General features: G+C 47.2%; 1 protein-coding gene across 1 annotated transcript in view; it reads right to left on the reverse strand.

Annotated features, from left to right (window-relative positions):
- Window positions 1-4,977: 4,977 nt before the first annotated feature.
- The window catches only part of SLC1A4 (solute carrier family 1 member 4), a 29,423-nt gene continuing 17,405 nt past the window's right edge, over window positions 4,978-16,995 (reverse strand). The window contains exons 4-8 of the mRNA XM_009901287.2: window positions 15,595-15,761; window positions 11,239-11,472; window positions 9,420-9,614; window positions 7,931-8,065; window positions 4,978-5,219 (exon numbers count right to left, since the gene is read on the reverse strand). Coding sequence (XP_009899589.2) covers window positions 4,985-5,219; window positions 7,931-8,065; window positions 9,420-9,614; window positions 11,239-11,472; window positions 15,595-15,761 — 966 coding nt within the window. The 3' untranslated portion in view covers window positions 4,978-4,984. The remainder of the gene's footprint in view (window positions 5,220-7,930; window positions 8,066-9,419; window positions 9,615-11,238; window positions 11,473-15,594; window positions 15,762-16,995) is intronic.

The following is a 16,995-nucleotide window of genomic DNA, read 5'->3' on the forward strand; positions in this document are numbered from 1 at the left end:
ACAATGAAAAACTCCCCTAAAACCTTTCTTAAAACATCCTGACACCCCCACCCAAAAAAGAAAACCCACAGAAAAATTCTAATCCCCCTTAAATTCCCCTGAAGTCCACCTTCAACCCCCCCCACAAACACTTCTGAAGCCTCCCCAAACCCTGAGAAAAAACCCAACCTCCCCCAGCCCTCCTAAACCACTCAGATCCTACTGATCCAAAAAGCTTTCCTCCCTTAAACTCCCCCAGCTATGCCCCCCTAAAAACACCCTAAAGCACCCCAAAGCCCCCAGACATGACCAAAACTACTCTAAAACAACCCACCCCCTCTCAAATCACCCTTAAAATCCAGGGGGAAAAAACAAACTCCCTTACCATCCATTATAGAAACAAAGAACCCCACCCCTAAAACCCTTCTAGAACCCCCAAAACAACCCTGCATCACTCTAGAACCCCCTAAAATGCCTCCAAAACGCCACAGCAGCCCAGAGCTCATTTAAAAGCCCAGAACATACCTAAAATTGCAGTACACCCCACCCCTAAATCTATAAAAAACCAGATGTGCCCCAAACGCCTCAAATTCCTCCCAAAATACCCTTAACTCCCGGAGTCACCCCCTCCACCTCCCCACAAAACCCTCTAAAACCTTGAAGGCTCCCCCAAAACACCCCTAAAACCTGGCCAACCGCCTCCCCCCAAACCCAAATGCTCCTGGAAGCACCCTTGGAACCCATAAAACACTCCTAACTCCTCCTTCAGCTGAGCCCCTCCAAAGATCAGACACACACCCAGGACAGCAAAGCAAAGACATTTTACTCAAAAAAAGAGAAGATTGGAAATCCAAACAGCATCAGAGATAAAAATGGGCCTGCACCTGCCAAAGGCTTACAGACTCCTCTTCCATATTCCAGCTCCTCCTCCCACAAAGCAATCCTGGTACTAGAGGGAAGGGCAGGAGCTGCCTGCCTCTCCCTCTGTAACTTTCAGGGGGAACACACACAAAAACCCAACCGGAAAACCCACCCCCAAGAAACCAAGTAAGCTCAAAGACTAAACCCAAAAGCAGAGTTTTCCAGATGGGATTTATTTCTTCTTGAAAGTTAAAAGGAACAGACTGAAAGTTTCCCATTTACAGTTGTGCTGAAGTACCTCAACACTAGTTGAAGAGACACTGGAGTTAAGGGCCACACTGGCACCATAGTTATGGAGTGCCTGAGTGACAGCTGAGCACCTGCACTGCTGCTGAGCACCGCCTCAGCTCATAGCCTCTGGGAGCAAGGCTGCATGGGGACCTGAACCTGGAAGCTCCCAGTGTGCAGTGTAAAACCTTACACTGCATGTCAAGGATCGCATCTAAACCACACACCCTTCAACAGCCCTTTCAGTTCTCTTCCAGTGGCCTCAGCTGAAGATCATGAGCACTTGAATGAAGCTCATCTTCTGTCTCATCAGGCTTCAAGTTGTTACAAGGGCAGTTGCTGGAATGTGCCAAAGGTTTTACAGTCAGAGTGTGTGATACTGGATCTTCTACATTTGTACCTTAGGACAAGAAAAGCTGAGCCCCAGAGAACATAACATGGCCATTGTGAGGAATGGGAACATCACATGAGAACAAGAAATGTCATCTGATACAGACAATACACTGAAGGTCCAGAGAGGTGTTCTGACAAGCAGAAGTTCCCAAGCATTCCTGCTTGCATGGAACACTCAGGGATCCCTCATGCTGTGCGCCAGCAGCAAGAGAAGTGGCACTGCTGTCAGTCTGCAAGGTGGCAGATTTCTGGCAGTTTAAGAACCAAATGGTTCTCACAAACGCTATGGCACCTGCCTGCAAGAGGAGTGTTCAATTCCCTTGATGCACTTCCTGCTGTGAGGATGGTTTGACCTCCTGAAATCTGACTGTTCAAGCCAGATTTTACATGGGAAAAGACATTCACATCGATGCAAAAGGTGGCTGTCTGCTGGTGGAGACCAGGAGAGGCACTCTTCAGCAAAGACTTTGAGCTTTTGCTCTTGACTCTGAGGCAGTTGCTTTAATTTGCCGTTTCCTGGGCTCCACCCTCAGCAACAGCCTGCGGCACGCTGCCACAAGGGTGAGACATAACCAAGCCACACAGCCACAGGGAAGAAAGATCAAGACGGCAATAGCAAGGTGCTGCCTGGGAGGCAGCCCAAGCCTTCGGACTTGCCCATGTGTGTAACATGGGAAACGAGCTTTGGGGTGGGAAAAAACAACAGCAAACAGAACTGTCCTAGTCCAGAATGGCTCCTGTGATACTTCCACTTGAGTGCTGCCTGCTCACGGCCTGAGGCTCTGCTGCCTGTCTCCAATGGTGGATAAAATGCAACAACAGAACCCAGCCCACAGCGAGCAGTCATGATTTTCAGCTTCCTTGAGACATCCATATGCTACTTTAAAAATCAAAGTATGTGGGAGTCTGGTGCATACAAAGAATTATTTAAGTAAGAATTGATAAAACCCCCAACAAACAAAAGGAAAAAAGGCTTTGATGGAGGCTTGCAAAGATGGTTCTCAACAGTCTTTAAAACCCCTCTTTATTTGTTGGCTTTCCTTGTCAACTACAAAGTGCACTTTTGGTTTCCTGAGTTGAAAGGAGTCAGCGTGGTTCTACTGAGGCGAAAGACAAAGTTTCTGTGGGTCTTGATCTGCTAAAAATTAAATAATAATAAATACTGGGCCAAGGATATCCCTGAAGGATTGTTTGTCTCCTTCCATTTGGAAGCTGAGCCAAAGAATGACCAAATCTTCTGGACACGGTTATAAACAAAGTGGCTAGAAAGAAACTCCACCTGCAGTGTGAGCTGGGCTGACTCATCCTTTCCTAGCCGGATTGTTTGCACAGCCCTGCTGCACGCAGTTCCACAGCCAGCAGGGACGCAGTCGCGGCCTCTTGCCTCAGAGGTAGCCACATCTCCCTCTCAGCCTCTGCTTGTGCCCCTTTACCAGGAAGGATGCTCTGCAAAGCAAGTCTGCCGCTGCAAAATTGGAGCTGCCTCTTCCTAGTGCCACAAGCATAAATATCAGCAACTGTTTATCTTTCCAAGATAGCTTCCTCAGAAGCAAGAGAGGAGATAGAAAAAAGGAAGGCTTTGTGTTACTTTATTGTCAAAGCTAAGTGTGACTATAGAGTGCTGAATTAACAGACAGGGGCAATTGTTTTGCTGAGAAGTAGCCAAGGGAAAGCAGATCCTGACATATGCACAGCCACAGCTGCTATCCAAAATGCCAAGAGAAATCAACAGATCTTTGCTGGACTTCATACAGGTTTGGGGTTCAAATTCAGGAAGTATGTTGTAAAGGAAAAAAGGTGGAGTCACACTCCAGAAGCATTTGGTTCCGTCTGAAGCAAAGGTTGCAGTCTGCCACTAAGCATTACCCTGGTGCAGCACCACCTACAATTACTAAACTGCTGCTGCCAGAAGGACATCTAGAGCAAGACCAAAACTCCTAAAAGATCACCTGAACTGCACAGGGTTATAAACTCACCTCTGCTCTTCCCCTTTAAAGTCAACACTCAGACTTGCCTGTCATCAGTTCCCACAGGACGTGTTGGGATTTAACTCTCTTGTTCAGTTTTGCTGGAAGAGGGATATCCCAGAATCATTAAAGTTGGAGAAGACCTTTAAGATCATTGAGTCCAACCATAACCCAACTACCACAAGCACTGAATTATATCCTGAAGTGCTACATCTGCACGCTTCAACACCTCCAGGACTGGTGACTCCACCACCTCCCTGAGCAGCCTGTTCCAATGCCTGACCACGCTCTCAGTAAAGAAAGTATTCCTAATGTCCAATTTAAACCTCCCCTGGCTTAGCTTAAGCCCATTTCCTCTTGTCCTGTTGCTGCTTACTTGGGAGAAGAGACCACCATCAGCCTCGCTACAACCTCCTTCTAGGTAGTTGTAGAGAGCAGTAAGGTCTCCCCTCAGGCTCCTTTGCTTCAGACTAAACATCCCCAGCTCCCTCAGCCACACAGGACTGCAGTTGTTTGGACGGAGCCATTAAACAAACATGAGCGGGACAGGGTGTGCTGGCACAGGAGCACGCATGCATGCCTGTTTGCCTGAAGGGAACGGGCTTCATTTCTTGGTGGTGTCACAGGCAAGCCTCTTTTGGACATATTTATGCTGGAACAGACTCCACATTTTTTTTCAGCCCCAGAGGGATTACTTTAACAAAATTTATAGTTCCTCTAGATTTTTTTTTCCTTAACAGCTTGCTTAAGGAAAAGAGAAAATCAGTTCTTGATCTGTACAAAGATCTCCTGTGTTTGGTCCCCAAGCTTGGGAGTTACTCACCAAAAGGCAGGAAAGCTGCTCTGAGCTGCAGTGCAGTGGGGGAATGGAACAAGGACCCCTCTAAGCTATTCATACAGATATGGAAATAAAGGATTAAAGGAAGGAAAGCAAGAAAGGAGGAGCCATTTTTCAGGCTCAGCTGGCATTTTGAAGGTGTCTGAGAACAGGAGAGGAAAGGGAGTGCGAGAAAAATGCTGCTTCATATCCTTCTGTGAAATGTCTGCAATGGAAGTGTTCCCAGGCCAGGAACTAAAGCAACATTTCCCTCCCCTGCCCTGGAGTTTCTAGACTGGATCTCCATTTGAACAGCAGTATAAGAAGGTTACTAATTGTTCCCTACAATAAGCACATACCGGGTTGGTTTGCTTCCCCATCTCCAACCCATGTGAGCCTTTACTAACACAAGTCTTGTTAACCCCAAAGTCTCAGTGGCATTGTTTCCACACACAGCTCTGTGTGTGCATGTGGAACACACAGGAATTCCCCCAAATACTATTACACAGTGAGTGTTCCTTCTCAACACCCTTGCTCTGCCCACCCCACCTCCCTCCCCTTCCCCAGGCCAATGTATTTCAGACTGGAGCTGAAACCTCTCAGGAGCCACCCAGCCCTTTTGAGCACTGCAAACTCATAGGTGCATGAACCAGTCCACCTCTAGGGCATGTCCTCTAGTTCACAACACTGATTCCTTGGACTCAGGATCTGCTGTACTGCTTGTGTTGGACACTGGGTTTTTGTGGGTTACCAAAGGCGACGTTTCCCCTTCAGCCTTGCTGTTAGCAACTGCTTCTGTGTTGACTTCTTTTAGCTCCTGCTCTTTCTCTTTGTTTGCTTTTTCATTCAGGTAGTTAAGGATGCCTGCTCCAAGGGCATCCCCTTCCACATTCACAACCGTGGTGGTTCGGTCCCTGGGTAAGTGTAGAAACAAAAAACAAAACAAAGCAGCAGGCTTTTAGCTTAGGAGAGTTAGAAGACAGTAAGGGGAGCTCATTCCCCCTGCTGATCCATTAACATCAGTGGAGCTAGACACAGGAGATGTTACCAACAGGTATTTTCCACCCAAGTATCATCACCCCTTCAGAACTACAATTGTGCACTGGAGCTAGTTGAACATCAGCCCAACCATTATTCTCAACTGGGTCCTCTCAGGCATCCTTCTCTTCCCAGCCCACCTCCTTCCTCCTTCCCTTTCTCAGGCCAGCGTTCTTCAAGTGTGAGTTAAGAGCTGCAGCTTACTCAGGCTGATCCAAAAGGTGACTCCAAGCACCCAGCTCTTTGTCACTAGAGAGACTTGCAGTTTTAACCCAAACACCTACTTAAGTAGAGGTCCTTCCAAGTGCTGGCAGAGTGACTGTGTTCTCTGCATTTCTCCACAGTGGTACCTGTCCTAATCCTTGATCCTTCAACCCAAAACTACCACCTACCAGAGTCTAACAGAGTAGGTTTGAGAGTCAATCAAGAAAATTGCTTCACAAGCCTTTTGAGACTTGTGTCAGTCATTCTACAGCCTCACTTCAGCACGTGCTCAACTTGTGACTGGGGTCCTCTCTGACATGAAAACAAGACACAGGACTCTTGCCTTCCACCTTCCTCGTTTTGTTACTGCAAGACTGAGGTCCTTGACTAGAACAAGAGTGCTGACCACAGCGGGATGCCAGCACACCACAGAGAGGCTGAGAGCCCTGGGGCTTTTCAGTCTGGAGAAGACTGAGAGGGGATTTAATAAATGTTTATAAATATCTGAGGGCTGAGTGTCAAGAGGGAGGGGACAGGCTCTGCTCCTTTGCAGCCTGTGACAGGACAAGGGGCAATGAATATAAACTACAGCACAGGAGGTTCCACCTCAACAGGAGGAGGAACATCACTGTGAGGGTCACAGAGCACTGGAACAGGTTCCCCAGGGACATTGTGGAGTCTCCTTCTCTGGAGACTTTCAAGACCCATCTGGATGCATTCCTGTACCAGATTTTACAGTCCTGCTCTGGCATGGGGGTTGGACTTGATGATCTTGAAGGTCCCTTCCACCCCCTAACATCCTATGGTCTTAAGAACACAGGCTGAGGACACCTGCAGTGAAACGAGGGCAAGCTTTCCACTCCTGCCTCCAAGCACTCACACTTACAACTTGTGTAAGGCACAGCTACTACTGCAGATCCTTTAGGAAGATAGGATACAAAGGGCTAGCTATTGCTTGCCTGCCTCTCCAGTCCTTTGGAGGTGGCTGATGCCTAAGAGATGATGGCAATAAAGAGTTTGATGGCCCCAGTGAAGCCATAAGAATATGATTATGCTCCAGACATGTGGCTTTGGACAGGAAGGAGGTTGCCTTCTTCCTTAGCATGTCCAAGGACAGTCTTGAACTCCAGAGGCTAATTTGCACAGGTGCTGTGGAGGTACCACCTATAGAGAGAGGCTGGGGTTTCTGAAAGGTGGCACAGAGGGATTATGTACAGGCTAAACCAGGACCTGCACAGAAACCTGTCAGCTGGAAAAACACCCCTGTGGGATTCAGATAGTTTGTACCATACTGACAAGTGATTTCAGCCCACTACCCAGTTTCAACCAGATGGCCTGAAAGCAGATGATGCTCTTACATTACCAGACCATGCTTGCTTTGCTATCAATTAAGCTCTTAAGCTTGCTGTAAATCATTAAATGCTCCTCGTGAAGGGGAAGCAGAGACACCCTGCTCTACAGGACTCACCTAAACTATAACTAATGACTTGCAGGTGGAGTTGCTGGGTCCTCAATATTTAGTGCAAACCAAATTCTCTGGGCCTTCCTTAATCTAATTTAGATAGTATACAAAGTATATTATGGGCCTTAACAAGACATAACTATGCTAAGTGGTGAGACAGGCTCTTCCAGAGCTGGGCAAGGAGATAATCTCTCATCATTGAAGGAGAAGAATGGTGCTTGCATGCAGCAGCTGTGATGTCACAATCTCTCTGTGACCCTGCCCATGGAGAGCACCTCTCTGTGACACTTGTGTTGGTGCTTTGACCAGCCTTGAACTACAAAAACAGCTCCAAGAAGAGATGGCAGCAGCTATGGTTCTGATGGAGACCTGCTTCACGTATGACCAAGAAAACTTTGCACCACTATTCATACCTCCATGAACAAACTTTTCTGACTCTGCCAAGAGTGGAGCTAAACCCTGTCCCTCAGCACCACATCTTTGACCCCTTTAAATGCCTCCCAGGGTGTGGATTCAACCACCTCCCTGGGGAGCCTGGTTCCAGTCTTTGAGAACCCTTTCAGTGGAAAAGATTCTTTTAATCTCCAACCTAAACCTCCCCTGGTGCAACTTTAGCCCATTTCCTTTCACTTTATCACTTGTTACTAGGGAGAAGAGACCAACACTCACCTATCTCCAGCCTCCTTCCAGGGAGTTGTAGAGAGCAACATGGTCTCCCCTCAGGTTCCTTTGTTCCACACTAAACAATCCCAGTTCCCTCAGACCTGTTCTCCAGACCCTTCATCAGCTTTGTTGTCCTTCTCTGGACCCTCTCCAGCATCTCAATCTCCTTGTAGTGAGGGCCCCAAAACTAAGCCCAGTACTCCCAGGCACTGGGTGCATGGGGACAATGTGCAGATACATGTGGCTTAAAGTACTTACACAATCCAGTCCACTGCTAGTATCAAGGAGAGGTCGTTGGTGGGAAGTCCAATGGCCTCCAAGATGATAGCAATCGTGAGGACTCCTCCAGCTGGGACCCCAGCTGCCCCCACGCTGGATGCAGTAGCTGTCACCCTGCAAATCAATTTGTGCAGCTGGTTACCAGGAGCCCTGCAGCACTCCTCCCCTGTGCTTACGTCACACATTCCCCCGCCATGGGAACTATAAACAAGCTACAGCCTGGGACACATGGATCCTTTGCTTCCCTGGCAATCCCCTTCCCACCTGCTGATGCAAAGTAATGGACACAGAGCACTGCTGCTCAGCAGGCATCCACAACAGCTACCAGGGCAATGGTCCTGTGTTTGACAGACAACCCACAAAGCTCTGTCTTGCTTACTCAGGTATCCACTTCCAAGCCATGTCTCAGCTCAAATACACTGAGTGCTTTATACCTGCTGGCCCCAAAGCACAAAGGTAAACTTTGCATGCAGGGTGCTGTCTCCTCTCTGCATCTTGTTGCAAATACACACCCTAAATCAGAAAGTGGAAACCTGTGGTGCATGTGCTATAGACAGTCTACAATTCATGTGCAGATGTCTGCACAAGGGCTTTCCTTGAGCTATCACTTAACACCTAGGCTTGTGTTAACACTCAATTCATTAGCAGTACCTAAAACACTAATTTGCTATCTACAAATGAAGTAATGCCCTAGCCCAGCTTAAACAAACAGTAAGGAAGAAAATGGCTGGGGAGAGTGAAAGAGATGCCAGGAACTGTCACTAGGAGGCATCCGGTGGGCAGAGCCATTGCCTTTTGGCACATTGCACAACCCCTTGCAGGATCCTGACATAAGGCATTCTGAGGAAGGAAATTAAAAGAATGACCCTTCATAGGCTACAGCAGGAGGAGGATATTCCAGGCATGGAGGGAAGAGAGGCTAGAGAAGGAGGCAGGACTGAGGTGGTAGAGGGGATAATAGAGCAAAGCAGCAAGGAGGGGAATACTGATGGATCTGGCTTGTGATGGTAACAAGGGCAAAGGTAAGCACAAGCAGAGTTCTTAGTGTGAAATTGACACACAAGGAACCGGGGAGCTGGCAGAAGGATCTAAAATATCCAGAGGGAGAGTCAGGGGTAGCTTTTGGGGTAGAGCAGCATGACTCCATTACCCAGCTTCATGGTGAGTGGAGGGTGGGGGAGCGAGATGCTTAAAGGAGGAGAGGAAATTCATGTGAGAAACAGCTTTAAACAGCCCCAAGTCTGTTTCACAATTCAATTACTCTTCCCAGGTTCCACCTTTTATTAACCTGAGATTCTGGCAAATTTTATAAAGCTTGAAAGGCTTTAATCACCCTGCAATTATGCTTCATAGCAGCTCACAAGATTTAGGTGAGAGATGTGGAATGCAAACCAGCTATTAACAGAGACCACAGGCCTGATCATGTCTGGGGGCCAGCAGTATTTGGTTGCAAGAGCAAGCAACTTACAGAATTGTGAAGATTTGCCCAGGGTTGAGGTCAACATTGTTGAGCTGAGCAATGAACACAGCTGCCATGCACTGGAAAATTGCAGCTCCGTCCATGTTCACCGTGGCCCCGATGGGAAGGATGAACCTGCTGATCCTCTTGTCCACTCCATTGTTCTCCTCGATGCACTTGATCATTGAGGGCAGAGTGGCTGAGCTGCAAGCACAACAGGCACCAGTCAAACAGAGCACCAGGGTGTGCACTGAAAGGTAAGGCACTGTCTCATGGCTAACATGTTGCAGATAGGACTGTAGGACAACACTGCCATTTTATAATCCCTCTCTGTGGTGAGAGCAATGAGGACCTACCTGCTGGTCTTGAGTGGAGGTGCTTGATAATCTTCCATGCAGAAGTAGCTGATAAGGTCTGTAATCTCCCACAAGCAAGAACTCATGACTTCACACAATCACAAAACTGTCAGGACTGGAAGGGACTTCAAGGACCATCTAGTTCCAACCCCCCTGCCATGGGCAGGGACACCTCACACTACATCAGGTTACTCAGAGCCACATCCAGCCTGGCCTTAAAACATCCAGAGATGGGGGTTCCACCATGTCTTTGGGCAACCTGTGCCAGTGTCTCACCACCCTTACGGTGAAGAACTTCTTTCTAACATCTAATCTAATTCTCCCCTCCGCTAGCTTGGATCCATCCCCCCCAATCCTATCACCACCCAACATCCTAAAAAGTCCCTCCCCAGCTTTCTTGTAGGCCCCCTTCAGATACTGGAAGGCCACAATTAGGTCTCCTGGGAGCCTTCTCCAAACTGCACAACCCCAACTCCCTCAGCCTGTCCTCATAGCAGAGGTACTGCAGCCCTCTGATCATCCTTGGAGCCCTTCTCTGGACACAATCCAGCATGTCCAGATCTTTCTTGTGGTAGGGGCTCCAGAACTGGACACAGTGCTCCAGGTACTTCACACAGTATGCAGCCTAACTGTGAAATGATGAAATCTCAAACCCAGAAACACGCTGCAGTAAGTGCCAATACAAACACAGGAGGCAATGGTAATCTCTCTTCATTTGAGAAGGTACTGGTACAACATTGACATATACATAAGAACAAATAGTAACTGTAAAATCAAATAAAAGTCATTGTTGAATTGATTTCTTACATGGTAAATGAGTTTTATTCACAAACCCTCTTCTACACTGTGTGCTCCACGTCCTGTGACAGACATGCATCTGCTTCTGGAGATGGCCCCAAAGGGTTTTCATACAGTTACGATATTTGATCAGGTGTTTGCCCCTTGACAAAGGTGTAAATGACAGGCTTGATAGTTTGGTTAAGACAAATAAAAGCTGATCAAGCCAGATCTTCGAAATCAATAATGTTAAGTCCCTGTACACTAGCTAGTAAGTGTGCTTTGCTCCTGCAAAGTTAGTCTAAACCTGTTCCAGATCCATCGGAACTTGGAGAACTAAACTTCTCAGGACAGAGTCCCTCACTACTGGCCCCCATTTCACTGAAAATTGGACAGCTGGCAAGGTCTTCCTAAGGCAAGCACTTTCAACTCTTCCACACAAAAATTTCCAACTCAGAACCATGCCACAAGTGCAATGCTTTAAAGGAGCTGTTTTCTATAGCTAACTTTCAGGATGTGCTGTGTGGCAGCCTGCTGACAACAGTGAAAGTCTCCACACTCAGAAGTCTCCTTCTGCAACCTCAGGAACAATATTTACAGCTGAAACTCCACCCAGTGTGGTATAGGGATATAACCAGTTTATGGTAATGAATGCAACCACAGGCTCTAACCCCAAAAGCAGCACAGAAACCCACCTGGAGCAAGTGGCAAAAGCAGTGGCAAATGGTGTGATCAGTCCTAAGAGAAAGCGATAGGGATTTTGACGCGTAGCTGCAAAATAAATCAGGGGCAGAATGATTCCTCCATGGATGAAGTGGCCCAGGATAGAGGCAAAGATGTATTTTCCCAGGCTGGTCACCAGAAGCACAATATCTTCCATTTCCACAATCTTGCTCCCAACAAGGAACATGATGCCAATAGGCACATACCTGTGCAAAGAAAACATTGCCTTCCATTAAGAACACACACAAAGCCCTGCAAAACATGCCCCTCTCCATCCTGGAGAGAACATTCCTCTAAAGAATATTCTGCTCCTAGGGAAGGGGAGCACCTTGTTCACCACTCATTCAGGCTAAGCAAACTTGGAAGGCCTCTAAACAATCTTGCTTGGTGGAAGGCAAACAGCCAAACTGAAAAGCTCTGTTCACCTAGGCCCTCAACCACACAGCTAGGAGAGAAGTCAAGTGGGAAGCAGAAACGCTGACAGAAGCTACTAGGACACAACAGCACAGTTTTAGTCCATCAGGGATGGGGAAAGACCTAAAGCTGAAGTCACTGTTGAAGGGACAGCAGGTGGTAGGAAAGAAAAAGCAGTATCATGTCACTGGAGCAGAGAAAGGGGTAGAACAGCAGGATCTTAGATACATGGTGACAACCAGTAGAAGTATTAAGTAAGGTCATGAAAATGGTAGAGACTGGGTGCCAACATATTCAGTGTAGGAAAAACCTACGCTCATGCCAGACAGCTCAGCTGAAAGCTGCTAAGGCACGTGCCAAAGACAGCAATTAGCTCTGCTTACTTGCCTACAAAGGACTAAACTATATGATCAGCTTTTTAGAGCTTCCCTCAGCCAACAGCCACGTACACATTACCATGGCTCCCACCTAGAAACATGCCACGTCTTAGCACAACAGCATTTGTTTGAGGTTTCCTTTGTTAGGAACACCTGGAGCTGTTCCAGGGGAAGGGCCACCTGCAGGTCTCAGCCACACCTCCAGTCCCAGTCGAGCAGCTGGCAACAACCCTGATGAGACAAAGTTGCCCTTGCACCTACAGGACAAGAGCTACTAAACGAGCTGCAGGAACCACTTCAGGCCCTGGGTCAGCTCTTCTGAAGTTCTATTTAGGATGTGTGTCTCAGTACCTCTGCTGATGCTGCCATTGCTTCAACCACTTCTGCTTCTAAGATTTCTTAATCTTAAAAGACCACCCAGCTCTCAAAAATCCTGCCAGGCTCACACATGACTACAAAAGCTCTGCCTATACCTCCCAGAAAGGAAGAATGTTTTCTCTCCCACCCTCCCCTCCAATCCAATGCCCATTTCCAGAGAAGCTGATTTGTAGAGTCAGGACAAACTTCAGAAGGTTTGGTTAAGCATGCAAAGGTTCAGAAAGGTGGAAAAGCCTTAAGGCTGCCCAGATCACTCACTTCTTCCTAGCCTGCCTTTCCCTCAGGGGCTCTGCAGCTCCTCTGTTGTGTAGATATGGCACTTCAGGGCATAGTGGTGTTGAGCTGACCTTTGCTGATCTTGGAGGTGTTTTCCAACCTTAATGATTCTGTGATTCTGTTTTTCTGCAGAGGGCAGCTCCTCATGCCCCTTATCAATGTGAGCATTCTCCTTCTGTCCTCCCTTGGCCAAATCTCTAGAGGGGCCTCGTGCTGGGTTACACCCATCCTGGGCAGGGTTGGGTTTCGAGAGCCCTGCTTGCCCCAGGGGACAAAAGAAACCTGATCCAGGTGCTGGGGGGGACGGGGAGGGGGTTGCCATCTTTTTCTTTGCTCCTGCCTTGCCTGTTCGAAAGGACCCACAGCTGCTGCTGGACTCCTGGCTCTGCCACATGGTTGGGTCTGATCTTCTCCCTGCCACATCCACACTTCTCTAAAGGACTGGAATCCACATACATGGAGGGAGATACAAGGCCACCCAAATTTGGTTTTGTCTATTTTCCTCTTTAGCCTTACTCCTTACCCCTGTAAATCCCCCTGTTACTGATCGATATATAGATACCTTTTGTTAAAAAAAATGTACTTCTACTTCCAAACCAACTCCAGATTATTTTTTGGTAGATTAAACTCCAGTTAAGGCTTAAACCACCACAGGCCTGTTGAACCTTCCCTGCTTAGTCACTGCCAATTCTGCCACACACTGCCTTTCAACTATGTTTCTGAGCATCCCAGTCAGCCAGATCTAGCTGAGACCCACTCCTGACTGAGCTCTGCAAACATGAACACCAAATTCAGAGCTGAGGCTGGACTCCTTCCCTTGAAAAGGGAAACTGGAGAGGAAGGAACAGAAAGCCAAGACCAAAGTGCTACTAAACATGAGAGAGGCCATGAGCTCAAGCTGCCTTTTCTCTTGGTAGTATTTTACCTATTTTACCTTTGGGAAGGACGTGCAGCTTGAGAGACTTTGAATAACTACCATGACAAGGCCAAAAACCTCAAGGAAGGAAAGAGAACAAATACAGGCTATGGCTGCAGTGTTAAGAGTCAGCTGCAGCCCCAATAATCCACAAAGCACAGGATTATATTACCAGCCCGTTCGCACTGCAATCAGCTAAGCACAAGAGCTGCCTCTTACCAGTGTTCAGCATGCAAGGAATTACACTCAGGAGTAAAAGACTTAAGCTGCTTTCAGGCTTTGAATGTTCACTCCTTGACAACAGTGACTGTTGCCTGTGTAAAACCAGGTGTTTGGCTAAAACCTTTCTACTTCTTAGACAGAGGGAAAGAGTAGGAATGAAAAACGCAGCATGGAGAAAAATGACCTCTGCTAAGGTGAGCTGACAGCTTTTCCAGCAGCTTTGAGAAGGGCATGAGCAATGTCCCATTGTGAATTTGTTAGCTGGCTGTCCTTGGGAATGCTTTCTCACCTGTGAGCTATTAGCACCATCGGTTTTGCAGGAGCAGCCTAGACCCATCCAGCTGCACAAGAACAGCCACCACAACACTGCTCTGAGGTCCAGGTTCATCCTACCTGACAGAAAACCCAGTCAGAAGGCTGGTCAGGCCCCAACTCGGGTGGCCTCAACAGCTCCCTAGAGGTGCCAACACTCATTTCCCACCTAGTGAGAAAGTTCAGTGGGCTCCAGTTCCTAGCAAATTTGCTTGGGTGCCAATAGCTTTATGAGATCAATCAGAGCAACATTCGTCCCATAAACATGTCTGGACTCCAAGGAAGGAAGTGAAAAAATACATTTGCCCATTAATAGGCAGGAGACAATCAGCCTTAGGAAATACTCTGAGAGATGTGAAATGGAAGAAAGCAGCATCTCTGAAGCAGCAAGCACAAACAAGAAACAGCTGATGGCCCTGCTCCTTAGTTCCTGCTTCACCTAAGAAACAGACACCTAGAAGAGGAACAGAGATTTAAAACCCCACTGCATAATTCAGGCTCTGCTGATAACAATGACAAAACACTCAACAATACTCTTTCAGTAGGATGGACAGCAGAGCCCTGGGCACAGTTCCTCCCTCCTGCACAAAGGGACATAGGTTCTCCATCAGTGATGCAAGTGGACAGATGGGGCACTGCATGCATGCACTCAACAGGCTCTGCTCTCTCTCAAACTTCTTGCTCTCTACAATTCTCTGAAAGGAGGCTGGAGCCAGGTAGGGTTTGGTCTCTTCTCCCTAGTAACCAGTGACAGAAAAGGGCTTCAAGTTGTGCCTGAGAGGCTGAGGTTGAATATTAGAAGCAGCTTCTTGACTGAAAGGGTTCTCAAAGACTAGAATGGGCTCCCCAAAGAGGTGATGGAATCCTCATCTCTGGAGATGTTTCAAAGAGGTAGAGATGTGGTGCTGAGGGGCATAGCACCAGACTTAATAGAGTTAGATAATGGTTGAATTTGAAAATCTTACAGGTTTTTTCCAACTGATATGATTTTAAGTAACCCTTTGGCCAAGTGGTTAGTAAATCAAGGCATTCATCTACAAGCATAATCTTAGTTACACAGGACATCTAAATGCAGTCCTAGCACAAGCATCCCTGACCTTCCCATGACCGGACTCCTCACTTGGTCACATGATGGCAGCTAGCCATGGGCTTATGCTGCTTTGACACAGAAAGCCTTTCCACTAATTAATCAAAAACAAGTCCTGGAGAGGATTTTGAAGTGACCCTCTGAAGTGCTCCAGACTCCTATCTTAAGCTATGCATGACTGCCTAATTACAGGGCAGCAACAAGAAGAAAAGACCCCACCACGTGACACTAAGACATCCACTTTTCCTTGATGAGGGGATCTGGCAGGAAAAAGATGGAAAGATGGCTAAATGGTGAGATTCATGAACTAAGCATCAATACTGTGCATCTGCAGTCACACACTTACCACATAATCCAGGAAACCAAGACCATAGTTGCCTCATTGAATGAGTTAAAGAAGCGGATCAGATCTTCCCCTTCCTGGCCAAGCTTTTTCAGAGCCACTCCTAAAACCAGAGCAAACAGCACCAGTCCCAGGATATTCATCCCTTCAATCTCAGTACCCACAGGGACCTGTAGAGGCAAAAAAAGGCTTGTGAGACACCAGACTGGCACAAAACCCAACAAAAGGGTCACCTCCTTTTATTGCTGCCCGATCAATCTGAAAGCAAAGAGCAGAATCGATTTTGTGGAAGGGGATCAAACAGGATCTCAACAGAGTCCAGACACAAGCTTCCCTAGTTATGAGTTGGTGTGAATCCACTGGAGAAGGAAGGGGCCTGACACTACCTCCCCTCTTGCCTTCCAGTACCATACCTGCGACCTGCACAGGAAGCCTCCCCAGTTTACTCAGAACAAGCTTCACTGCAGACACGAACAGCACAAGTACCAATCACATGTGCTTGAAAGACTGAAATATTCCTCCCTGGTTCCCTGTGGGGAAAGATGGATGTGGGAGAGACCACAGGTGTAAATGATGGCTATTACTGGCACCAACTTCCTAGCTCTGCTTATTCCAGCAAGCATCATTCACTGTTGACACTATGATAATTCTACCACCTAAATTAATCATACCTGCAGGAGTCCTGCAGCATTTTGGCCCCAAGCATGCTCTTAATTCATAGAGCCATTGAACATTTGGGTTGGAAAAGACCTTTAAAAGATTGAATCCAACTACAATCCAACTCTACCAAGTCTGGTGCTAAACCATGGCCCCCAGCACTACATCTCTGCCTCTTCCAAACACTGACGCTTCCAACTGGAATCTGCTCTCAAGCTGCCAGCTCTGTTCTAATGCAGTATTTACCAAGGTGAAAATCAGAGAACAACGTTATGAAGCAGAAGTGGGGAAAGGGACATACAAAGGAGGCAAACTGTGGAAACCTGCCCATTTATCTGTTCATATCAGCCACAGGAGATACAACAAGAACAGAAGAAATACACATTTCCCTTCTTAGAAATCAGGTGGCTGCATGGTAAAAGTAAGAGGCCAGAAGCAGGATCCAGCCATTGACAGAAGCCAGTCTACTCACAAGTCTGCTCTGCTGGTGCTCCACCATTTATTTCTCAGAGAGATGGAGCTTGTTTGGCAATGCAATATGAAACAATCTCAATGAGTGTTCTTGTGGCTACATAAAAATATAATTGTTTTGATAACCTGGGGTTTTTTTAAACCCTCCAGGCTTGGCAGTACAAGCCTAACATGTTAAATTGTTGTTTTAATTGGAAGGGCTTCTAAAACAGCTTAGGTTTGTGTACAAGTTTTGGCCTTCTGGCTAGTTTGAGTAGATACAAGCTCAACATTAGG

This window comes from Dryobates pubescens, chromosome 39, assembly GCF_014839835.1.
Source record: "Dryobates pubescens isolate bDryPub1 chromosome 39, bDryPub1.pri, whole genome shotgun sequence".
NCBI lineage: Eukaryota > Metazoa > Chordata > Aves > Piciformes > Picidae > Dryobates > Dryobates pubescens.